The following is a 24,884-nucleotide window of genomic DNA, read 5'->3' as shown; positions in this document are numbered from 1 at the left end:
ATAGATCTAGAGAGGTCCATTGATATGTCATATATCAGATATCGTGTATCGATTATACAGTATTTACTTTTTGAGCCTCGCTCTCAGTGCTAAGAGCAAGGCAGCAAGGATGCGCAAGCAAGGCATGACGCATTCACCCGCCCTCTACGCAGGGCATCCTTGGTTTATCGTGAGCACCTGAGCATGAGAGGACGTGTTGCACACGCAACACCCGGTGCCTGCCAGAGCCTCCGGTACTCTCCAGGTCTGGTGAGCAGACCCAGGCATGGGTGCTCAAGCAAGTCCGATGGCGCGGACATAAAGAGTTAGGTGATGGGAAGCGTTCCTGTCTATACACCGGTCCCGGTCGGAAGAAGAGGTGATGATCTTGGAAGGAGACCCGCCAATTCCGCTCCCTAAGAATCCGAAGCCTTCACGGCGGCAAGTACAACAGATCATGTTGATATGCTGGTGATGACGCTGCTTCTATCTCAATCATTTCTCCAGCCTATGCCATTGTAACTTACATACCGATCACCCGCCAGCTGTGATCTATTCAGTAGGGCTTATAGCTGTCCTCCACTCGGAAACCTCGACGTTGGGCCGCCCTGTCATGAAGCGAATGCTGCTCTGGAGGATCTTGCGTACGACGTCGATCTCCTCTTCGTCCCTCGGTCCGTAGATCAGAATATATGTGTCAGCGATGTGGAACCTTTTGAACTTGAACAAGGAGTTTTCCGGCTTCGACAACCGATGCTTTTCGCCCCATCCTTTTTCAATGATGAGTCGAGCGTCCGCGGGAGCGACATATAAGTGAATCGAGAACTACATGTCCCGAGCCAATCAGCAACTCCAACAGGTCAAGATATTTCGGCCGCATAGAATACCCTGAACGTTTTCCAGAGCAGCCGGCGAAAGAATGCTTAGAACTCACATCAGGGTGGATGTGTCCGATCTCGCCTCGAGCAATCCGTGCTGTCTCCGGCACGGCAGGATCGTCGCTCGACAGAATATTGGCGTGCACGAAAAGAGCTGGGTTGTGCCTCTCGTACAAAGATAGGCGCTCCTCTAAGATGTCACTGTGCTTTGCAACAGCATTCTTGAACAGGTTTGTGATATACTGTGATTTCAGTCAAAATCTGGTGTGGCTTCGGATACCAAAGGGCAAATTGTACCTGCTTCATCTTGTCGGGTGGATGCTGCGACAGCTGGCGATGTGGGACAATCCCTCCCACGGAAGCAGGTAAGCCTGCTCTTGTCGGCAGGCCTTTGATCTCCTCTTGAGCACCATCGGCTGGATAACTTGACACTTGTTTTGCGTCGCGCTTGGACAAGGCAAATGGCCGAAGCAGAGTTACGATGGCCCATCCCATGATGTTATATGGGGCACCACCCCGGCCTAGGGCCAGGAATTCATGATAATCTCGCACGCACCAGATGACGGCACTCAGCGCGGCGGTCACTGCAGCGGCACTCAACGCCAGTTCTCGAGGCGGCAATTTGGGTAGCTGCTTGAGGCGATCCATCACGGTTCCCAGGCCACGATGGCTGTTCCTGAAGTTGATGCGCTGCACTCGGTGCACGGTTGAGGGGGCTGCCAACTGATGCGAAGTCTTCACATTTGGCGTTATCTAGGACGCTGAGTTTAGGCGTCCTGTCCGCTGACAACTAATCGCGGTTGGCTACTCCCATTCTGGCATTTCTTCAGCTGAATCAGCACCGCCAGGTGACTTGGTTTTGATGCAAGCTTTCTCTACAGAGGACTCAAGCGTCTCCGCCTCGAGCCCCTCCAACTCTATCTCAGTACTTTGTCCACATCATACGCTGCCCGCAGATTCTGGTTCCATAAGCAAGCTGGATACCGATACTCCCGCTGCGAGATGGCGCTCGGCCCTACACAGCAAGCAATGCCGCATATGGGTGCCACTCTCTTGCTTGGGCCTACGAGAATCCAGGCATGACTCGGGCTGATCCAGGGTGTTGTCCTCTCGAGTGCTGGCTGAAGATGAATACCATGGTTCCTGGGTATGAGGTACAAGAATATCTGCATATACAAAACACAATGCACGCGGGCTGCATTCAGATACTTCACTGTACAGAAGCGGCTTTCGATCGTATGTTCCACGGACTGCAAGTGCTTCGAGTGAAAAAGTACTGTCGCGCTGTGCCAGTCAGAACCATCTTGACATCTCCGAAGACACCAGCACCTAATCAGTCGCAGACAGCGGTTGAGTGACCTGTCGACCACGTGGCCGAGACTGACAACGACTCCACGGGAGCGAAAACTGGAACCATCTGCTCTAGGGGCATTGGGTTTAGTCTACTTCGTATATACACGCCTTCCATCCTCGTCTTCCAGCTGCATCTCGAAGGGCTGAGGTACTTCACCGCCTGGCACCCTTCTCGGCGCTCCCTCCCTTCTCTAAAATCAAATCTTATATCACAGCTCAGTTCAGCTTTGCACAGACTCGGTGACAGTTTCAAAGCAGGATAACCCCACTTATCCAAGTCGATATCAGCCACAAAAAGGCTTGTGGCTGGCTATCCAAAGCGCCTTTCATTTCTGGGCATGCCTCGGTTGCGGTAGGGCTGTCCTGGGTGGGCTAGTCATAGCCAAACGGTTTCCTGTTTAGGTAAGGGACTTCAAGCTATCGGGTCCCTAGGTGCCGCTTCGCGATTCTTCCAACCTTATGCCCTTGCTGGCACAGCCAACCTTTACTTTAATTCGACCAGTATCCACATCGAGGGCCATACACGGTGAGCGCTTGATCTGTGGATACATCGTTGTGTGGCGTGGATCCGGCTATTTGAAGCGAGCAACAAGACCAAGACCGGAACCACCATTTGGGCCAGACTCATGCCCAGCCAGTCTCGTCATCAGACTCGTCGTGTTCAGCCAGCCATTCCGACAAAGTACACAAAATATGCTATCTATTCAAGCACGAAACATCTGGACTCCGGCAGATGCCGCCGGAATGGGTCTCAAACGCAGTAGTGACTGGACGAAATGGCCATTGTTTCGACTTCCGCTGCAGGGCTGTGCCCCTCTAGCAATGGCAGAGCTGATTTCACCGAGCACATCAGTTCAGCATACCTCTCATTACGGAAAGTGACCAAGGAAGCGGTATGGCCCTAAGGCGGCTGCACCATGGGACTTGGGGCGCTTGAGCTGTCGCCACAATTTGACGCCCGGACATATATCATTGTAGGCCGCCGCACAAGAAACGGTATGTCTCACACAGACTCTAAAGGGCCAGATATCAGTGACTTACAGAATGGAATTCAGAGCGAGACCGACCATTATCGACTCCTTGGAGGCGCAAAAGACGTCAGATGAGCCGATCATCATACAAATTCAGGAGACGCAGTCGATATCGAGCGAGGATACCTGGACGGATACGAGGTCCCTTCACGTAAGTCATGGCGGACGAACGCGAACTTCTGAGCCAAAGTCACTTACCTGATGTTAGGAGTCGGAGTCTACCTACTCCTCGCTTTCATGCCAGTCCTCGTCTCATCGAGTTCAACACTGTCCATTAGAACTCGACGTTTACCCCCCACCAAATACAAAACCATGGGCGAAAGTTGCAGAAGGGTTCAGACTGGCGTACACTCGCGGGAAAGTCAGCCTCGAACAACCAAGGCACAACCAGCAGCCAATCTCAGAAGCAGGAAAATTCAATCATTGCTACGTGCATCCTCTTGACAACCGGAAAGGAAAGAATGAGCGCATCACTCTCGGTCGCTGGACTCCTCGACTTCAAATCCGAGATGGACACGGGACCCGACACACGGTCATCCAAGCAGCTTCGCACAACTATGCTGGCTTCTACGGCCTAACGCAAGACTCGGAAGAGCTTCAACGATCGGCGCTCGAGAGCCTACCCGTCGCCAACTCTTATGCAGTTCCTTCCTTGGAGACGGCCATGCACGACGGTCTGGCGAAGTTCTTCACTAGTGAATTCTGCTACACCACTAGCACAGGGTACGGCTCAAACTTACTGGCCTTTTCAGCACTCTTGGACCAGGACTGGCTTGTAATGTTCGATGACAAGTGTCATAACTCAATGCACGTTGCCGCGTTCCAGAGTCACGCTGGACTTGTCAAGAAATTCCCTCACGGCAACTTCAAGATGATGGAAGCAATTCTTTCAGAGCATCGAGGCAATTTTACCAGTATCCTCGTCGCAATCGAGGGGTTTTATAGGTCAGTCAGTCTAATATCGCCCTCAAGTCTCCGCTAACAGCAAACACAGCATGGATGGCACGGTTCCGGCACTCGATCATCTCGCCCGACTCAAGAAGAAATATAACTTCACGCTCCTCGCCGACGAAGCTCATTCATTGATGTGCCTAGGCCGGACTGGTCGAGGAGCGATTGAGGTTTGGAACGAACAGCACCCCGACGCGCCTGTTTCAACAGATCTCTTCGACCTCCGAACGGGAACTTTGTCTAAATCGGTGGGCGCCATCGGTGGCATCGTCTGTGGGAAGGCACAATTTGCTCCTGCCATCCTCAGGCGCCGGGACGAAATGCTCGCCGCTGGTGCTGATCCTCTACCCACCTCCTCCATCATTCAGACTTTGCACGTCCTGGGCCAGCCGAGCTTACTGCAACGTCATCTGCGACGGTTGACTGCGATCGCCATCTTCGTTCGAGAAGCTCTGCATAGAGCAGGCGTCCATGTCTATGGCAACGCCATCTCGCCCATATTACCAGTCTACGCTGGTCGTCCTAGCATGGCAGCGAAGATGTCATATGCATTACGGAAGGTCGGATTACTTGCAACACCGGTGTCTGCTCCTGCCGTTCCCTTCTGGGAGTCTCGTGTGCGGATATGTCTCTCGGCGGATCACGACAACGATACCGTCAATGATATCGTTGCTGCCATTGTCGAGGCTGCTTTAAACATCGGACTGATTGACCAAGCATCATCTCAGCCCGAATCGTTCGCATACCCCGATGAGCCTTCGACCCGACAAGAGACGCTTGAGGCCTGTGAAGTGTCTAAACAGATCCGAGAGCTCACCCAGCAAGAGACACTTGATACCAAAACAGCAATGGGTGGCAGAGACATTCTCCGCGCTGGCCACGAAGCCCGCCTCCAATATGGTCTTGGTTCCGGTGGTGCCCGATGGATCACGGGGACTTCGGAACTGCACATCCAAGTTGAAAAGATGGCTGCGAAACTGACCGGCACGGCTGAAGCCATGACTTATCCCGACACGTACATTGGTCTCATGTCAACAATCGCAGCCCTCAGTCGCCCGGTGTTAGGATTTAAGAAACATTTCTTCCTCATCCCTCAGGCAGCGCCCCAAGCCGTGCTCGATGGGTTCCGCGTCGCGTCGAAAAAGGGTGCACCCAAAGTTCAGCGGTACACAAATATGGACGCGCTGCTCGAAATGATTCGAGGCTGTGGGCCGTCTGCATACATCACATTGTTTCTAGGCGTGGAGGGCAAGCAGACAAATTTACGGCTCCTGCTGCAGAAATTACAGCAAACTCGCGGCTCTGCAGGTATGACAATCCTTCTCTACAACCATGCCGGCTGTACAGCAGGCAGCTCCTGGCAGGGTGAGCAAGCGTTGGTCAGCTCCTCCGACGGACTCAGAGATCACCAATTTCTGGTATTTGGCTCGTTCTACCGAGCGTTTGGCCTGCCGGGGGCATACCTTGCGGGGAGTCCGGTGCTTTTGAAAGAGCTGAGATATACCAGTCGGGGATATATGTTTACTACATCGCAACAGCCCTTCATTATGGGCATGGTGGCTGCTGAGTTGGAGAAACTGATGGCTTAGCGATGTTGCATCAAAATAGGTCGGTGCCTCTTTGCCTTTGCTTTTTCAGAGATAGATACCATGTGTGCGACCATCACGAATTGCGTAAATTAAAACGAAATAACATTCAGAATCATCTCAGTATCTCTCTGGCCACCTATCAATCAAGTATTACTTGACACTGCGCCAAATGGCATTTGCTCCGCCAGAGGCTTTGTGCTCTGTACTAATCAGGCAACTGCGCCGAATAGTTTGAGTACGGAGACGATCAATTGACATGTGTCCCAAGGATCCAGGAGGGAGGGACAACTTGAGCACCGGGAGTCCTGAGAGGTCCGAGATTCACATGAGTGAATGTTATGGAACTCGGTTCTCTGTCTCCTTGTCGTTGCCCTCACTCCCTAACCTCGTCATAATTCCACCTGCAGCCATCTTGTGTGCGGTCCACTAATATTTGGGATAACCTTGGTCGCTTGATGCCACGATGCGGTTAGACGTCAAGCGGCAGCTCTTCGCTCGTGGGTGACCTTGGGCCTGCCAACTTACCTTTTAGCTGACCACGTACAGGCTCGGAGCGAGTGAAGGGCATTGATTTTCACAGGCAAGTCTCCAATTCCAAGAAGAACCGCAAATCTGACAGAGAATAGCACCGAACCATGGGTACGATGCGCTCGCACATTTCTACGTCCTCCACATGCTGACTGACGGCTAAGATCCTCACGACACTGTACAACGGCCATGCGCACATCTGGTCATACGAAACGCAGTCCATCATCAAGACGTTCGAACTCACCGACGTGCCTGTCCGGGCTGGAAGGTTCATTGAGAGGAAGAACTGGATAATCTGTGGCAGTGATGACTTTCAGCTTAGAGTGGTCAACTGGAATACCAGTGAAAAGGTCAAATCCTTTGAAGCGTAAGCGCACCTCCAGCACCAAGAGATATCGGACAAGGGCTTACAGCGAGGTGGCAGACATCCAGACTACATCCGCGCAATCGTGGTACATCCTGTCCTCAGCGTTGTACTGACAGCCTCAGACGACATGACCATCCGCATGTTCGATTGGGAGAAGGACTGGCGCTGCGTGCGTGAATTTGTGGGCCATCAACACTATGTCATGGGCTTGTCAATCAACCCGAAGGACACCAACGTCTTTGCGTCAGCGTGTTTGGACCGCACAATCAAGGTCTGGAGTATTGACAATGCGACTGCCAAGCAGACAATAGAGGCCCACGAGAAGGGCGTCAACCATATCGACTACTACCCACACAGCGACAAGCCCTACTTGCTCAGTACGTCAGATGACCGGACGGTGAAAGTGTGGGACTACACCACAAAAGCCCTCATCGCAACCCTTGAAGGACACACCAGCAATGTCAGCTTTGCTTGCTACCACCCCGAATTGCCTGTCATAATCTCCGGCTCAGAAGATGGCACGGTCAAGATATGGCATGCCAATACATATCGTTTAGAGCAGTCGCTCAGCTATGGTTTGGAGAGAGCATGGTGTGTTTCATACCAGAGAGGCAAACAAGGCGTGGCTATGGGGTTTGATGATGGTGCCGTGGTTGTCAAAATGGGCAGAGAGGAGCCGGCTGTGTCTATGGACGGAACTGGCAAGCTCGTCTGGGCACGCCACAATGAGGTGGTGTCTGCAATCGTGAGGGGCGCCGATGCGTCTATCAAAGATGGCGCACCTATTGCTCTCCCGAGCAAAGAGATGGGCACCACTGAAATGTGAGTACGTTCGTGGAATGAACCAACTGAGGCTAACTTGAACTCGAGCTATCCGACAACGTTGACACATTCCCCCAACGGCCGCTTCGTCAGTGTCTGCGGCGACGGAGAATTCATCATCGTAAGCATACTGCCAATCTCCCCTCTGGTACATCGGTTGCTCACCAGTCCCAGTACACTGCCCTTGCGTGGAGAAATCAAGCCTTTGGCTCAGCACTCGACTTCGCCTGGGCGTCACACCAAAACCCCACAGATTACGCAATCCGAGAATCAAGCACCAGTGTAAAACTATTCAAGAAACTGAAAGAAAGCGGTGCCCTTGATGTCGGTTTTCAAGCAGAGGGACTGGCCGGTGGTACATTGCTCGGCGTAAAAGGCCAGGGAGGTATCGGCATGTTCGATTGGGAAACAGGCACCTTGGTCCGACGAATCGAAGTAGAGCCGAGAGAAGTATAGCACCCTTGACTCTCAAAATTTTCGAACAGCTATATTGACATGCCGCACAGGTATACTGGTCCGAATCTGGCGAACTCGTGGCTCTCGCATGTGCCGACACAACATACGTCCTCCGCTTCGACCGGGAAGCCTACCTCGACGGCCTGAACTCCGGGCAAGTAGACGAAGACGGCGTCGAAGCAGCGTTTTCCGTAGTCACGGATCTCCAGGAATCCGTCAAGTCCGGCGAATGGGTCGGCGATGCTTTCCTCTTCACTACGACAACCCGTCTCAGCTACTTACTGGGCGAACAAGTCGTGCACATTGCACAATTCGACCAGCCTATGTACCTATTACGGTACCTCCAGCGAGATGAAAGAGTTTACCTGTGCGACAAGGACGTCGGTGTGGTATCCTACCGTCTCTCCACCGCGCTTCTAACCTACCAGACCCTCGTCCTGCGAGGTGACCTCGACTCCGCACAAGAGCTCCTACCCGTAATCCCAGCCGACCAGATGAACAAGATCGCGCGGTTCCTCGAAGCCCAGGGCCACAAGGATCTCGCGCTCGAGGTTGCAACAGATCCGGAACATCGGTTCGAGCTCGCGCTGGGGCTGAACAACTTGCAAGTCGCGCTGAGTATTGCGCGCGAGTCAGACTCGCAAGGTAGATGGGCAAGCGTGGCTGATAAGGCACTGGAGGCATGGGACGTCAAGCTTGCGGAGGAGTGTTTCCTGCATGCGAAAGACCTCGGTTCCTTGCTCCTGTTGTACTCGAGCAGCGGCAACAAAGAGGGACTCGTACGCCTCGCGACGCAAGCCGAAGAAAGCGGTGCGAACAACGTGGCATTTGCGGCGTTGTGGAGCACAGGCGACGTGGCGCGGTGTGTGGATCTGCTCAAGAGGACTGGCCGCCTCAGTGAAGCCGTGCTGTTCAGCCAGACGTATCAGCCGTCGCTCACCAAGGATCTGGCGCTCGAGTGGAAGGACGGGCTGGAGAAGCAGGGCAAGGGCAAGGTAGCGCGACTGCTGGCTGTCCCAGGACAGGAAGGGGACGAGGAATTATTCCCCGAGTGGGATGAATACCTTCGATTGGAGGAGGAGAGGGCGAGTGCAGTTCCGACGAGCGCCAAGGGTGAGTTGGTCGACGTCAATGGCGACGCTGACGAGGACGATGAGACGACCGAGGCGAAGACGGAGACGAATGGTGCCACTGCGGAGGAGGGTGATACTGAAGTCGAGGCTGCCGCGTAGATTGGACTGGTGTGTGGCCAACACTATGACGATGTACTGTCTTGCATTGTATCGCATTGCATTGCATTGCACTGACCACCTACCGACATCGAGGGGATACTGTAGACTGGCCGACGGCAAATAAATACAGTCAGGACCTCGGAGACACGGTCCAGTGCGCATGCATGACGGATGGCAAGACAAGACGAATCAATTGAATTGAATTCACGTGCATATCCGGCCTAGGATCAAACAATCTCGCGGCAGGACTTCCCGGATCGTCACCCAAGAGATACTGTAGTTCTGTCCTGGATGAGCGTCGTTGCTTTGTGGACCGAGTCTCCTCGTGTCTGCGTGTGCGTGTTACGTTGCTGCGCTCAGAATGCCTCCTTGCCTTCCTTCGTCGCCGCGTATCTAACTGCCAAAATGCACTATATGTACAATGTGTCCGGTTTCTTCTTCCACTTGCAGTTACTGGCGTTCTCTTCTGTCCTTCTTTTGTAGCGATTCATTACGGTGGAGAGTCCAGGATAGATGGATCGGTGATTGTTCTCCCGTCTCACACTCCGTCCTCCAAGCCACTCTGCTCCCCGATTCTTCGCCGTGCGCCGGACCACCGCGCTTCTGTGGCTATAGACTCTGTTTGAGCCTTCGCCTGTGCCGTTGCGCCGCTTGTCCCGTGCCCATGAGGCGCGGACCTGAGGGTTGAGTAGTAAGAATAACTTACTCTGCCCGTCATCAATGACTGGTTCGGATTGTTTGGAGGAGAAACACGGCGCAACAACCATATCCTTGGGGGCGCCTCGTCAGGCTGACTGGCGGCCCTCTCGATCCGTCTTGACGTTGCCCTTTATGTTGACCGTCCTCTCAGTCCGTCTTCACGTTTCCCTTGACGCCCGTGACGTGCATGACCTGATGCCAGTGCTCGACCCGTCCCTCCAAGGAGCGCGGCACGATGAAGTACAATTTCTGGGGGTCATCGAGCCCTTGGAATTCGTAGTTGCCCAGTTCGCGGATCTGGAAAGTCTGGGTCGTCACGTTCTGTTGACCGGCTTCGGAGCGGAGGATGCTGAGATCGGGAAGTGGTGGAGACTCCTGCCCTGTGCTTGTGTTTGTGCTGTTCCCTGAGGAGAGAGGCTGAGATTGAGATCGACTTCTCTGCGAAGAGGACTCCTCGTCGTTACGATCCGTACCTTGTTGCATCTCACGCTGGAGTTGCGCGAGGAAGTCTTCGGATACCACGATTTGTCCGCCCTCTGTGACTTGGACGAATCGTGCGGCCCGATTGACGACAGGTCCCAAATAGTCCATCCTTTGGATGACTTCGTTCCATTTGCTCACCGGTTCGCCCCAGTGCGCGCTCATCCGGAGCTGCAGGCCGCGGAACAGGACGTGGCCCTTGTCATCCGTCGTTTCCTGGCCCGGTGCCAGCTTCAGGAGCGCCTTGGGCCATTCTTCGTCCAGCAGCTTTTCCTGGACGTCGAGACAGAATTGGACGGCTGAAGTCGCCGTCGGGAATGCAATCATGAAGCCATCGCCGTTTTGCTTCACCTCGTACCCGTTGTTCGAGAGCGTGAGGGAGCGCACCGTGTCGTCGTGGAGTTGCATCGCCGAGATCATGGCGTTGGTGTCCTTTTCCCAGATGTTGGTCGACTTGACTATGTCGGTGAAGACGATGCTGATGGGCCCGACAGGCGGTGGGATGCCTCTGGCGGGGAGATCATTGCTGACCATCGCGGCTGCGGTGGTCCTGCCTTTCGTGGTAAGAGCGTTGTCGGTGCCGGTAGGTTCGAGCTTCGATTGAGACTGATACCGTCGTCCTGTAGACGACAGATTGCGCCGCGAGTGACAGGTGGTCAGGTTGGCCGATGACCACCCCGTCGTGATGGTCAGCAAGACGCCATTGTGTTGGCGAGTGGAAGTCGTAGCGAGAACAAAAATCCCTTGGGCGCTTCTCAGTTCGCGGAGCCCAAGTCTAGGCATCCGGCCAGCGGATGCAGGTTGGGGCGCGATCGATCAACAGGAGACGTTTCCCGTACATGTAACTGTACGTGCCTTGCCGACAGCTCGTTGGGACGTCTTGCATGAGTCGGAGAGGTTCCAATGGCGCGTAGTCGATAAGGAACTTGTCGAAACGTTGAAATGTCGTTCACTACCTAGGTGTCGTCGTTGATCGAGATGCCCAGGTTTTGTGCCGCCGTAGCAATGGAGCTCAGCTGTTACGACGGTGGCGCTGAGATGCAGGCTCCTTATTTGCCCATGTCAGATCTTGGTTGATTGGTGAGCCGAGTCGCACGCAAGGGCACGAGGGATCGCGAAGCCGCAGCTGATCTTCGCTTCGAGTCCGAGCTTCTGATTGGTCCAAGCATGCATTACTTCTGCCGAGTCCTTTCTCAAGCCAGAGCACATAATATCAAGATAGCCATCGTGGAACAAGAGGGAGGAGCGTCTCTTGTAAGTTACTGGACTACAGGTGTCTATGACAAGGCGGTCTTCCATTGCGTAATGCTGCCTATGTTCGTAGGCTGTTGCTTCTGCAAAACGACCTCCCCAACTGTAAGTACTGCACCAGGCGTCCTCCTCTCACATTTGGCAGCCTCGTCGTTGACCTGCCTCGCCCACCACATGACCAGGCCGGCAGCATTCACTTTCCAAACAATTCAACGCATATAATTCAAGTGCACCCAAAGTTGCCTCGAAATAGCCTGAAAAGAAGACTCGGTCTGCAGCGGTAGCGGTGATTCGCAGCCCGTTGTTGCCAAACAGTAAAGCATGATGCCGGGGATTCAACATCCCCAGCTCTGCTTACTGTATGGCGCTTGCCTGATCAACATGGGACTGAGACCCCTACATCTTCTGCTTGAAAGTAGGGCTATACCTGGGGGCAAAACGTGGTTCGGTTGGTCGGGCCTTTCCTAAAGGTATGTGTGAGCAGTTGGGGTCTTGCGCGTATCGTCCGTTGTACTCTCTGTGGCTGTCGTAAGATTGCTCGTAACGCCCTCCTGCGGGGAGGATGCGGAGCCGCGACACCTGCTTAGGGGAGGGGGAAAGGTATAATAGAAGCTGATCAAACCACTTGAATTTTTTGTTCGATTGAATGAGGGACCACGTTCGAGTACAGCAGACACTCATTGTTTATTAAGGCTGCGGCTCCGGCAAAACCATTCCTCCACCACAGCCACCACAGCCACAAAAGCCACTATTGCCACGGAAGCCAATCACAGTCACTGTGAAGTCATCCCAGCAGTCCGACATCGGCACCCCACACGTTACATTTCCCGCTGCCAGTCTTTTGCTTATAATGCAGGTTCTCTTATTGGAATATTTCTTCGAGTAGACACTCCCTCAGCCTGAGTTTTGAAAGAGTGTAATTGCTGAAGCAGACAAGATGCCTTCCATCGAGTCGGGACCAAGGACATTGTACGACAAAGTCTTTCAAGACCACGTCGTCACTGAAGAAGCAGATGGCACTACCCTCCTCTACATCGGTGCGCCACACCTTGTCCTGGAGGCCTCAGAGCAGTGCTAACAATGTCGCAGACAGACACCTTGTCCACGAAGTCACATCCCCCCAAGCCTTTGAGGGCCTGAAGAACGCGAAGCGGAAAGTGCGTCGACCAGACTGTACCCTCGCCACCACCGATCACAATGTCCCCACGACGCCCAGAAAGAACTTCAAGAACATCGCGGAGTTTGTCAAGGAGGACGACAGCCGCTTGCAGTGCATGACCCTCGAGGACAACGTCAAGGAGTTCGGCCTGACATACTTTGGCCTGGGCGACAAGAACCAGGGCATTGTCCACATCATCGGCCCCGAGCAAGGCTTCACTCTGCCCGGGACGACCGTGGTCTGCGGCGACAGCCACACCGCCACCCATGGCGCTTTCGGCGCTTTGGCATTCGGGATCGGCACTAGCGAGGTTGAACACGTGCTGGCCACACAATGCTTGATCACAAAGAAGAGCAAAAACATGCGCATACAGGTCGATGGCCAGCTGGCACCTGGGGTCAGCAGCAAGGACGTCATTCTGCACATTATCGGCGTCATTGGTACCGCTGGCGGTACGGGCGCAGTCATTGAATACAGCGGCTCGGCAATCCGAGGTCTGAGCATGGAGGCTCGAATGTCCATCTGCAACATGTCCATTGAGGCCGGTGCCAGAGCCGGCATGATTGCACCTGATCAGACTACATTCGACTATCTGAAAGGCCGACCCTTGGCACCCAAAGTTGACAGTAACGAGTGGAAGAAGGCCATCAAGTACTGGTCAAGCTTAAAGTCAGACGAGGGAGCCAAGTACGACATCGAGGTCTTTATTGATGCAAAGGATATTGCACCAACAGTCTCTTGGGGCACATCTCCACAGGACGTGGTACCCATCACAGGGGTTGTTCCCGGACCTGACGATTTCGAAGACTCCAACAAGAAAGCCAGCTGCAAACGCGCTCTCGAATATATGGGCCTTACCGCCGGCACCAAGATGGAAGACATTGAGCTAGACAAGATCTTCATCGGCTCATGTACGAACGCTCGGATCGAGGATCTTCGCGCCGCGGCCAAGATCGTCGAGGGCAAGAAGGTCGCCTCCAACATCAAACGGGCCATGGTCGTACCTGGCTCCGGCAATGTCAAGGTTCAAGCGGAACGCGAGGGGCTCGACAAGATCTTCGAGGATGCCGGCTTCGAATGGCGAGAAGCAGGCTGCTCAATGTGCTTGGGCATGAACCCCGACATTTTGTCCCCCCGAGAGCGCTGCGCCAGCACGTCGAACCGGAATTTCGAAGGCCGACAAGGCGCCCTAGGTCGCACACATCTCGTGTCCCCAGTCATGGCCGCCGCCGCCGCAATCGTCGGCAAACTCGCAGACGTACGGAAGCTCACCGACAATGCCACTCCAGTCAAAGCCTCCCCCAAACTCGACGTCGCCCCCGAATTCGCCGAAGTCGACTCCGAGGAAGAACTCGACCGCATTCTCGATATCCCCACAGACGCAACAGAATCGTCGACAAATCTACATGTGGAACCCAAAGCCGCAGCCGGATCAGGCGGCCTGCCCAAATTCACGGTCCTCAAGGGCATCGCCGCGCCACTGGACAAAGCCAACATCGACACCGACGCCATCATCCCGAAGCAATTCCTCAAGACCATCAAGCGCACGGGTCTCGGCTCTGCACTCTTCCATCCCCTCCGGTATAACGAAGATGGCAGCGAGAACCCGTCTTTCGTGCTCAACCAAGAACCCTATCGAAACTCCAAGATCTTGGTCGTTACGGGGCCCAACTTCGGCTGCGGCTCCTCGCGAGAGCACGCCCCCTGGGCTCTTCTTGACTTTGGCATCAAATGCGTGATTGCCCCGTCGTACGCCGACATCTTCTTCAACAACACGTTCAAAAACGGCATGCTCCCCCTCATCATGCCGGACCAGCAGAAGCTGGAAAAGATTGCCGACGAGGCCCGTGCCGGTCGCGAGATCGAAGTCGACCTCCCCAACCAGGTCATCCGCGACGCCGAGGGCAATGAGCTCGCCAAATTCGACGTCGAGGAGTTCAGAAAACACTGCCTGGTCGAGGGACTGGATGATATCGGTTTGACGATGCAGAAAGAGGAGGCTATAAAGCAATTCGAAGAGAAGCGCACGTTGGATACCCCTTGGTTGGATGGCAGTGGGTATCTCAAGAAATGGAGGAAAGGGCCCGTCAAGGTCGAGGCCGCGCCCGTGCCGAAGACGAATCGTGGAGAGGTCAAGACCGACCCGGTGGAATGGTAGGGTGGATGGCTGAAGTAGACCAGTAAAGTCCACGTTGAACATCCCAAAGGCGCAGGGAGAGTGATACGACGAGCTACGTGCCTATCTATCATGTTCTACTCCTTGAATTTGTTTGTGTATAGGCTTTGCGTGCCGGCTCTGAGCTTGAGCTGGGAATTCCTGATCCTGATCCTGATCCTGCTCGTGCTTGTTGGTGTGACATTCCAACCGCCTAGCGACGAAACACACGAATCATGGAATGATGACTTCGACTGCTAACGATGGGTGCTTGAGAGGTCTGCTCGAGTCCCTTGTTTGCTCACTGCACATCGCCGGGAGGTTGCTCTACTCTGCCACGACTTGAGCATGGCATCTTCGTGGTCAGGCTAATCCAGGAGGTAGACAGCTATATCGTGTTATCCTAGGAGGATGAGCAGGATGACCCTATACTGAACCGTCAATATTGAAAGACAGTCGGATCGGGTGTTAAGAAGTCAGACATCAAACGTTGAAGGGAGGTATAAAAAAGCCCGTGCTGTAAAACCTGCTGTTGCTCATTTCCAAACATGCTGGATGCATTGCTGTCTCAGATGGGGTGGGGCCACTCGTAACACGGTGCTTGACCTGCTGGGGGTGGTCTCGCGGGTATACTGTGCCCCAGCTGGAGGAGAGGGTAATGTTGCGGCTGATGTCGATGTTTTGGGGTTTGGAGACTTCTCAAGCGCCGTGGCCGGGATATCAGTGTGCTTTGGATCAAGAAGTGTCAAGCTTGCCTGTCATCCCTGGTTGTTTGAACAGACCTGACGCACCGGGAAAGAGAAACCCACCTTGGGTAGTAGCGGCAGGCGTTTCGTGACTGACTGTGTTGAAACCGAAGGCAATGGCTTGTTCCCGGCTGCGTGTACATGAGTATCCTGGAAAAGTGTGCCGTGTAGCAATGGCAAATCCCGGCGCCAGCAACGTTGTGCAGCAGGAGTGACCAGCCCATGGGACTCTCCCGTCCGCACAACGTCAATTACGCTACAACATCGCAGCATGTTGTGTAACCTCTCACAGCAGAGGACCACGTGGCAGCGGCATGTTGAGGGTGGTGGAGACACTTACCCTACAGCTCATTGGTCCCATCATTGGTCCCATGCATCTATCATATGTATCTGTCATAGTCGGAGATGCGATCGGAAGGATGTGGACTTTTGAAATTCATCTGGAATAAGATTCTCAGCGTTGTACGGAGTACACAGTGGACGGCTGCGGGCTCCTGCATGATCTTGGGTCCTCCTGCCACGTGGTTGTGTCATAGTGCAACAGTGTCGGGTTCCGTACCCACAACGGCATGGTGTTTGGCTACATATCTGCAACGTCCCCGGGAACTGCGCACTGAGACTGGGAATTCACGGAAAATGGTTGCAGGAAGGCGACGTGGACCCAATGTCTGAGTCTTACTAGAATGCTAGCATGCAAGGCAGCTCAGTTTGAAAGCAGTAAGAGCGCTTGCGGATAGGAGTTTTTCACGCGCCACGTGGTTGAGCTCCAGTGCTATAGCTCTGCAGTTTCTGGTGCCTGTGGCTCCTGAATAGTGGTTGTCTAAGGAGGGAGGAGCGCTTCTACTTCTTGAGAACCCTGTCGATGTGCGCATATCGACCTCGTCATGGCTTGTAAACCCCGGGCGTACGTGGCAGCAAGTACATTCTGGCATGCGAAGTCATGCGAGTGGTCTCGAAAGTATCAGGCTGGACCAGCAGCACGAAGGTCGATCGGCGATAACTTGGGACTGACTCCGCATGGAGTGAGGGAAAATGCATCGTCGATGAATCTGTAACTCTCTCTGCACGCCCAAAAGCAAAAAGTGTCTCCAGGCGAGCATACGCAGAGGCCGGGTTCTGTCGAGAGATTCCAAATGCGGCCATGTGTTCCAAACCAGAGTCGCCCTGGAATCTACCGCTTGCAATAATGAGTCATTCCCTGCCATGGACCTCCAAGGCATCTCGGCGACTCGTCTAGCGTGTTCGCCGTGTAAGTCTCGAAGTAAGAAGGCGTCCGAAAGAGGAAGGCAGAGAGGAATAATGTCGAGGAGCCAAAACCAAATGTACCGCGCCTATGCCCAGGCAGAGCTGTGCGACCCAAGCCCAATAGTGTCCCACAGTAGACCTCGTGGCAGCCACAAACACGGGTGTTCAGCTCCGGCCACGTGGAAAACATGAGGATAGCGGGACAGTTTGCTGCTAGTGGTAGTAAATATGAACTCTGTCTGCGGGAAATACGAGTGTAGGCTTGTAGGCGGCACAAAAAGTGGGAAGTGACTCAAGAGCGGGACACGAAGCGGGCTGGTCCATACGTCGCATGGAGGGGTGGCTGCATGCATCAGAACCATGTGCAGAGTTAGGATGCCGACACGGGAACTCAGGTGAGACCCGTCCAGTTGGTGCCACCAAAGTCGCTTTGTAATAGACGTTCACAGAACAGGCTCTGTAATGACAGCAGTGGGTAGTAGGTGAAGACTTACACGGTACCTACGCAGCCATCGAGGCTTGGAGGTTCGAAGGAGTGAGCACATGCGAGTTCTGGCCATATTTCAGACACCAAGGTGGCACAGAATAGCCCTTCGCACTTGGCTACTGTCGCTTTACACTCCTTCCCCAGCGTCCAGGTTGATCGTGTCCGAAATCGTTACAGCTGGCTGATGCTGGATCTTTGCAAAGCTATGATTAAATAGGTTCAGGTGGTGTAAATTGGCCGCTGGGAGGTACGCCCCCCTTTCCCAAGAAGTTTCCAGCCTTGAGAGACAGCTACATGAGTGTAGCGGCTCCGGGGTTCAACAAAGCTGAGCTCATGGGCAAGGCTGCATGAACGACCTCCGTAGTACGTCTGATAGATCGAACTCTAATGGACGAAAGACACAACGTTAGCATTGCGACCGGACAAGGCGGTCTGGACTGACTGGAGCGAGCGAAACAAGAAAGCAAAGGGAAGGCTACTTTGTTGGCTTGTACTGTGTACCGCGGAGTGGGAGCCAGAAAACCGAATGTGGCAAATGGACTCACCCCGTGGAGACGAATCAGAGAAAGAGGGCCCTCGTACCACGGTACGCTGAATGGGGCAGCGCCAAGTAAAGCAAAGCGCGGTGCGGACTTCAGCGCTAGATGGTCACCGGCTCACGCTCGGCCCGGCGAAATTCTCTTCAAAGTGGGGGACAAGTGAAGAGTCAGTCACTGTCCAAGTGAATCAGAAGTGAATTATTGGAGGATGCAAAACGAGATGCAGTACCTCGTACAGAGGACTCGGTATGTACATATCAATGTCGTGTTCCTGTTTGCATCCATTCATGTGCGTCGGGCGTATTAGCTTGAGGAGCTGCGGCTTGCCAACATGGAGTCTCCCATCTCCTGCATGTTGGATTCTACACAGTACAATTTCCCCCTTCTCGATCCTGACATCATCGTCCCATCCCGCTGGCTCGCTTCAGCCCTGTCCAAGACCGTTGACGAAGCCGTTGACAAACTCGGCAGTGCGACGTTGACAGCGGAGTGGACCCGTTCTGAGATTAAACTGCTTCGATTGTGGGCCTGGAATGTTTCTCGAAGCGCACTCGAAGGGAGCCAGCTCAGCCATGGAGTCGCACCCGACAATGCCTTGTTTGATTGCGATAAGGCTGCAGCCTGATTCGCCGTCTATCTGCAGTGGCCCCTGACAAGTGGCATTCATCTCCCACGTGGCCTCCCTGGTCGAACGGACTGCTTAGCCGCAACTGGCTTGAACCCCTAGTCTACTGACCAAGTGCTGGCATGCCTAGCCTAAAGTGCACCTCTAGCTTGAGCAGGCTCCCAAAGTCGAAACTTGTCGTCTGCTCGACTCCAGGAATTGGGCAAGCGGCCATTGGTTTGAGATTGGATGACGCCCCCCAATAGTTCGTTTCACGTTGGGCTGATGATCGTAGCATCCAACATGACCTCAGACCGTCCACCCTTGGGACGCTTCAAGATCAGCCTGACGGTCCCGACTCGCGGCCGCAGCTAGGACCGCCTTTGACCGGAAATTGACACTGCGCCTCGAAGAGCGTCGTCATGATCCATCATACTCACCATACTCGTACTGGTCATCAGTTCCGCACCGACACGAATGGCTACTGTGTACGGGGTATTTGTTGTAGGCTTTGTTGACCTATCAGATTTAGGTCTACGTGGTTTGTGTGGCTCTTGGTTGAGGACTTTTTGATCTCCCCTGCCCCATGTGTACCTCGTACCAGGTATTGCTCGACCCAGCCGTAGATTCAACGACATCTGAGAGTCAAGAGGCATCTCAGCCTGGGCACCGGAAAGTGCCCGGGGCCTTTCCGCAAGTTAACAAGCCTGGAAGTTTCCGTGCCACCAACTGGGCGTCTCCTCTGCCTCACCCCCTGCATGCGCTCCGCGACTCGGAGGAATAATTTAGAAGCTTATGAGGCGAGGGGAGCGCTTCCACGGCGTACCGGCACTGAGAGTTTCGATGCTGTCAAATCATAACGCCCATCTGTCTGATGACAGCTTTCTGCACCCAAGTCGCCTGCACAGTAGATCTTACTGTTCACCATCCATCTGTCATTGTTCCAGCTACTCTTCAGGTGGTACCGGCCGGGGTCTGTTCCTCGAAATAGGTGACATGTCCGGAGCTGCGGAAGAACAGATCATGGCGACATGAGTGGCCTCGCGATCATCCTCGCTAAGGGTGGTAACGACGTTTTGGAGAGCCTCACAGGCACGTTGCTGCACATCTGTTGATCGTGAACTTCACCGGGGTCTTATTTGAAGAAGAGGGGCAAATCTCGCCATGTACAGTAGAAATGGTGAATTCTCGGTCAAGTTAGCCTGAGGGCAAGCTGATGAGAATTCTCAGCCCGTACGGCGTGTTCTGGTTGGACTTCGTGAAAGCCATTGCTCCCTTAAGGGTTGTCTCCATCAGTCGTGCTCCTAAAAGTATGGACTTGCTTGGAGTCCTTCTTGCCAGTCTATCGAGCACCTACAGTACGTACCATACCCACGTAGTGACTTGTCGCCCTCTAATTCGAAAGACCCTCTGTCCTTGTTGCTTTCACATGTATCGCCGAAGCACGCTAGACCTACTCGTACGAGCTCACTCAATGGGCATTACCCATCCCTATCGAGCGGTCTGCACAACGTGTGTGCGACCCCGCGTCTAGGTATTCTGCATTCCACTCGAGAATGCCACTAAAGAGGCAGCCTGCAGCAGGATTAGGCACCGGGCACGAAGTAGCGTATAGTGAGTTGAGAAGAGGATTTAGCTGCAGACATGCCATGTGGGGATGGAAACATTTCTTGAGGCAGTCTCCTGTGTCGTTGTGACAAAATACTCCTGGTGAACAAGGCTCTGACATGCTGCCGGACCTCGCTTTGGTATGATTGAAGCAGACAGTATCTAAACGTGGTGTATCCATCTGCCATCATGATCGGAACATCTTTCTTTTGATGAGCTGTGAGATACTGTCAATTTAATGAGACGCTTGCTGGTTGCAGTAAAAATTGCCCCTCTATGAGGTACTTCTGAGGTGTGCCAAAAAGCTTGCCCACGCCTTCCTCGCCCACGCCCAAAGGCCGTGGCTGCCGGTTTAGCGGCTGTTGCGGGATGCTTCTTGCTGCCACCATCTCTGTAATGCCTGAACAGAAAGCCGCGTTATCGAAGAGAAGAGGAAGGCGACTTCTCCGTATCCAACGGTGGCCTCAGCTTTTGCCCTTCATCACTTTTCGTCGACTTTTCAATCCCATATATCGTCTGGAGTGTGGGTGTCCACGGAGATCTTCGAATACTTGCCTCTTACCACACACAAGGTGCCTCGTATTCTTATTCAGCATAGGCATCCCGGCAAATCCTCATTTATGTTACGTTACCCCGACTTAAAGTGAAGAAAATTTCCATCGATTGGATTTCTCTCCGCGCCCGCGTGCTCCGTCACCCTTGCCACCTCACCTCACCGATACCGCTCTGCTTCAGTCATCACGGGGTGCCGCATCACGCCTCACCTACTGACCGGCCTCTTCTAGAGCAGCAGTCCCTCTCTTCGCACCACAAAACCGTCTGAGCAGGGCTCCGATTGTGCTCAAAGAGACCAAGTCAGGCAGATTTGAGCATTAGCTTTGCCCTGAGTCCACAAACTTGGCCGCCTAGAAGTTTCTGAGACGATAGCAGTGGAGATCACTGCCAGTTCAAACCATCGTTCAAGGCCTCTGGTGTGCTCGCCAAAGCGTACGCCTAACTTTATCTGCATCGACTGCCCTGTCAGCAAGCTCCTGGCGGCCCTTGTTCACGACGTCTTGGGTGTTTGGGCGACGGGGTCCCAAGTCGACCGACCTAAGTGGCCCGGAACGAACACTTCTCGAATTACAATCCATACCCACTTTGACCCCCCTGCCAGGGCCACTTCTTCCACTTGACCAGGATCTTGCTTAGCTTGCGGCTTAAGTGGCTCCACTGCCCTCGTGGTCTCGTGGTGAAGCAATCCCGGCTCTTCGTGGGTTGTGGGCTTGCGCCCTGTTGGTGCTCCTGGCACACTACTACCGTCGACCGCCAGTCCTGATTTTCTGGCCCTCAGCGAGTCGCCGCCCAGTACGAGTGCGATGCTGTGCGGAACCTGTCCAAATCCTGAACATCTTTACCCGCGTGATTTCCAGTCTTCTCCATGTCCGACTCAAACGATGTGACAAGTGACGAGCCCATGACTTCGGCGACTGCTCCAAATTTAACTGCCCAAGTTATCTTGTCCAGCACTGCTCAAGACACTCCCACCATCTTGACTTCGCCTCGTACAGACCCGACCCGCCCGCCTCACCACCACCATTCAAGTTCAACCAGTCTCTCGCAGAGCAAAAGTAGACGATCCCTGGCGTCGCTGGCGCGTGAGAAGACCTCCAACGCTTTCGCCAACTTCGCCTCCCTGGGCACCAATTCGACGCCCGGTCTGCGGTCGGCGACCTCGTCGGGGAGCCTGTCCAAACATTCCGCATCTTTGGGGGGTTTACGACCAACTCTGCCGCGGTCACCAACGTCTCCCGAAGTGCAAGTTGCAGCGCAATCGCGCAGGACAAGCGGAGTGCCACCGCTGGCCAGTCAAGAACCAAGAACCAGTATCGCCACCGCCCCTCCAATGCCGAATCCGGACCGGAGAGATGGCAAGATGCACCAGACATCTTCCAAGATCCTGCGCATGACCGACGATGAGAGACCTTTCACTAGAGATTTCCAAGACTTGTTCGCAACTCTGATCACCAGTCTTCCGCTTACGCCCCATCGTGTCAGGTTCTCCAGGGTCGAAGAAACGTTCTTATCAGAAGAGGCTATCACTAACTTGGGCTCTCTGAAATTCTCTCAGTCTAACCGGATACCTGACCCCAAGAATCCGTCCAGATGGGTCGTTACCACTACGACAACCACGTTCTCCATGGCCAAGGAAATGGCACGCTCGGTCTGCCAGCGTTTTGTAGACGCACGGCTGATTGAGTCTGCTGAGTCAAAAACCAACACAGCGTTTGTGACCAAAGGTGGTGTTTGGCAACTCACTCCCAAAGGCTCAGCAACTTTACACCGTTTCTGCAGCCGCAATGGCATCAACGCACGGCACATCGAACCGGTACTTCGTCGGAGCCAGATGCAGATGGTTTCTTTGGAACGAGATCCTGCTACCGATAAACTCGTACAGGATCGGCCAACGATTGAGATCATCTTTCGCAGATTTATGGGCTCGGAAGGTCCAAATCTGAAGAGCTCTACGTCTCTGTCTGACTCAGACTCCGTGTCGGAGTATGCTACAGGACTCGTGGGTATCAAGATGGCCAAGGAACGGAGGGTTTTGGATAAGCTGGTGAATAACACCTTCACTGGCAAAGCAGCGTCCGACTGGTTACTAGACTGTTGTACCACCATCGATCGAAGAGAGACGTATGAGATGGCCGAGCTGTTCGTCAAGTGGCAGTTGATGGTTCCTGTAGTGGAGGACAGGGCCTACGTCCGCGCGAACCCAATGGCGACATACTTCCAACCGACGAAGCACGCTATCTACACCATAACCGAGAGAGGGCAGCGGGTTTGTGGTTGGCTTGCGCGACCTCCGAGTATCGACAGTGAGGATAGTCGGGATATCAAAGACCCCAAGAGCCGGCTTACAAAGGATTCTAATGTCAATCGACTCAATGTCATCCTCCAAGATGCGGCTCTTCGGCTATTGTTCAAGGAATTTCTCCGACAGTCCCTCTGCGAGGAGAACTTGCAGTTCTATTTCGACGTGTCGGATTTCACCAGCAATTATCGTGCTCTCGAGAAGGCAGGGAAGTTGGACCGGCCCGATGCCGTCAGGGAGACACTAGCTGCAGCTTATGGTAAGTGCGTCGACGGCCTTTGTCCGAAATACACTGATTTGATCTAGGCCTGTACAACTCGTTTCTTGCGTCTGGAGCACCCTCTGAGCTCAACATCGACCATTCCCTCCGCAACCGACTCGACAGCCGCATGATTCGCACCAACACAGATGAGGAATCAATGCGTGGAAGTCTTGAAGAGGTGGTGGAATTGTTTGAGCTTGCCCAAAACGTTGTCTTCAAGCTCATGGCCAGTGTGAGTTTCCGCACACTTGCTGCGCGGGAATTGGTCGAACTAACCATGTCCAGGATTCCGTACCCAAATTCCTGCGAGATCCCAGACACGCCGCCGTCCTTCGAGATCACGAAATAGATTTGATTGGCTCGAACCGGACACTTTCACCTGGCCCCGAACGAACAATCTCCGAACGGACAATACCCGAACGAACGGTAAGTCGATCGAATACAAGATCATGACCTTCTCCACCGAATCCCTTCTACGATGACTTCGAAGAGATGGTTTCAACGGCAGACGTCTTGCTTCTTCGCCGGCACCTTTTCACATCCACATTTCAATGTGATGATTCAACGAATTCAGACTCTGCGCCCGGAATCTGTGTATAAAATGGCGTTACCTCATTGCTGGCGGACTTTAGCGGCCTCGACGAGCATGTGCCTCCGACTCTCGCGGCACTCAGCATTGCGAGGATAATTTGATTTTCAATTGGCGGGATCTTGCCGCATGTGGTGCATACAATCCAAGTACAGGGTGTTCTGCATAGCGTGGTCGGGTGGTGGCCGGGGTGTTTCTATTATGACTTGCATAGCTTGGGGTAATGCGCAATTCATACAGCATTTGCATTGGAAAGATACCCCTGTGGAGGATGCAATTTGTGGACGAAGGGGGAGAGGCCTGGCATTAGGATCGTTGGTGATCCAGAGCAGGAGCTGTCAGAGGTCAGCAACCCATGAGTGGTCTTGTTGAGAGTACTTTGTACAGTGGTAGCTATGTTGGAAACGGGAAATAACAATAACACGACTATACCATCCGAGTGCTGTTCCCAATCGGCCCTGCCTGTGGGAGTGCAAGTCCGGCGACATTGCATTCTGGCACATGCCCGTAGGGTACACTGTGCTGCGACCAAACCGCTTCCCAAGCAATCAGGCACAGGAGCTGTGGCCCCAGGCTCCGCCCTACCACGCTCCACTCACCACTGGAACGGGAACTTTCGAGAGCATGGGCTCGAAGCGGAAGCGAGATGACCGTGCTGAAGATCCTGTTCCTGCAATTCCGATACACATTGGATGGCACGCTGACTGCTGAGGATGGCCTCGCATGTAGCCTGAGCCAGAGGACGCGCGGTTGGCAAGGATCCCTCAACTCTGGGCGTTGAGCTGGACTGCTCTTGTACACAGTAGAAGGGGTGAGAGGACCCCAGTAAGCCTGACGAGGTGGTGGGAAGGGGTGGCGGCTTGGCTGGTTCTGGAAGGGGCAGTCGCGAGGAACGAACTAGTCACGTGCTCTGTACGCGTTGAAGTGAAGCCTTTCACTGGCCTCGATCAACAGCGACCAAGAGTGCAATGTCCGTGGTTAGACCTCGCTTCCTCCGAATCTGCAATCACACAACACACT

General features: G+C 53.9%; 6 protein-coding genes across 6 annotated transcripts; 4 read left to right on the top strand and 2 right to left on the bottom strand.

The window, feature by feature from the left end:
* Window positions 1-531: 531 nt before the first annotated feature.
* A1O7_05877 (uncharacterized protein) lies at window positions 532-1,505 on the bottom strand (the record flags this gene model as incomplete). The annotated part of the gene is made up of 3 exons (XM_007759885.1): window positions 532-804; window positions 914-1,099; window positions 1,155-1,505. The coding sequence occupies 3 exons, from the start codon at window positions 1,503-1,505 to the stop codon at window positions 532-534; spliced, it is 810 nt and encodes a 269-aa protein (XP_007758075.1).
* A 1,749-nt stretch (window positions 1,506-3,254) lies between these two features.
* Window positions 3,255-5,781, top strand: A1O7_05876 (uncharacterized protein; the record flags this gene model as incomplete). The annotated part of the gene is made up of 3 exons (XM_007759884.1): window positions 3,255-3,392; window positions 3,450-4,186; window positions 4,236-5,781. The coding sequence occupies 3 exons, from the start codon at window positions 3,255-3,257 to the stop codon at window positions 5,779-5,781; spliced, it is 2,421 nt and encodes an 806-aa protein (XP_007758074.1).
* Window positions 5,782-6,244: 463 nt separating this feature from the next.
* Window positions 6,245-9,186, top strand: A1O7_05875 (uncharacterized protein; the record flags this gene model as incomplete). The annotated part of the gene is made up of 8 exons (XM_007759883.1): window positions 6,245-6,278; window positions 6,328-6,365; window positions 6,403-6,420; window positions 6,474-6,676; window positions 6,734-7,498; window positions 7,547-7,619; window positions 7,673-7,948; window positions 8,005-9,186. 8 exons carry the CDS (start codon window positions 6,245-6,247, stop codon window positions 9,184-9,186), a joined length of 2,589 nt encoding a protein of 862 aa, XP_007758073.1.
* Window positions 9,187-10,032: 846 nt separating this feature from the next.
* Window positions 10,033-10,899, bottom strand: A1O7_05874 (uncharacterized protein; the record flags this gene model as incomplete). The annotated part of the gene is made up of 1 exon (XM_007759882.1): window positions 10,033-10,899. One exon carries the CDS (start codon window positions 10,897-10,899, stop codon window positions 10,033-10,035), a length of 867 nt encoding a protein of 288 aa, XP_007758072.1.
* Window positions 10,900-12,553: 1,654 nt separating this feature from the next.
* A1O7_05873 (3-isopropylmalate dehydratase) lies at window positions 12,554-14,933 on the top strand (the record flags this gene model as incomplete). The annotated part of the gene is made up of 2 exons (XM_007759881.1): window positions 12,554-12,653; window positions 12,706-14,933. The coding sequence occupies 2 exons, from the start codon at window positions 12,554-12,556 to the stop codon at window positions 14,931-14,933; spliced, it is 2,328 nt and encodes a 775-aa protein (XP_007758071.1).
* Window positions 14,934-21,579: 6,646 nt separating this feature from the next.
* On the top strand, window positions 21,580-23,728 carry A1O7_05872 (uncharacterized protein; the record flags this gene model as incomplete). Its single annotated transcript, XM_007759880.1, has 3 exons — window positions 21,580-23,272; window positions 23,320-23,507; window positions 23,561-23,728. The coding sequence occupies 3 exons, from the start codon at window positions 21,580-21,582 to the stop codon at window positions 23,726-23,728; spliced, it is 2,049 nt and encodes a 682-aa protein (XP_007758070.1).
* Between the last annotated feature and the right edge of the window lie 1,156 nt (window positions 23,729-24,884).

This window comes from Cladophialophora yegresii, assembly GCF_000585515.1.
Source record: "Cladophialophora yegresii CBS 114405 chromosome Unknown aczIN-supercont1.4, whole genome shotgun sequence".
NCBI lineage: Eukaryota > Fungi > Ascomycota > Eurotiomycetes > Chaetothyriales > Herpotrichiellaceae > Cladophialophora > Cladophialophora yegresii.
The sequence above is the reverse complement of the archived record's forward strand: the minus strand, read 5'-3'. Positions and strand labels throughout refer to the sequence as shown.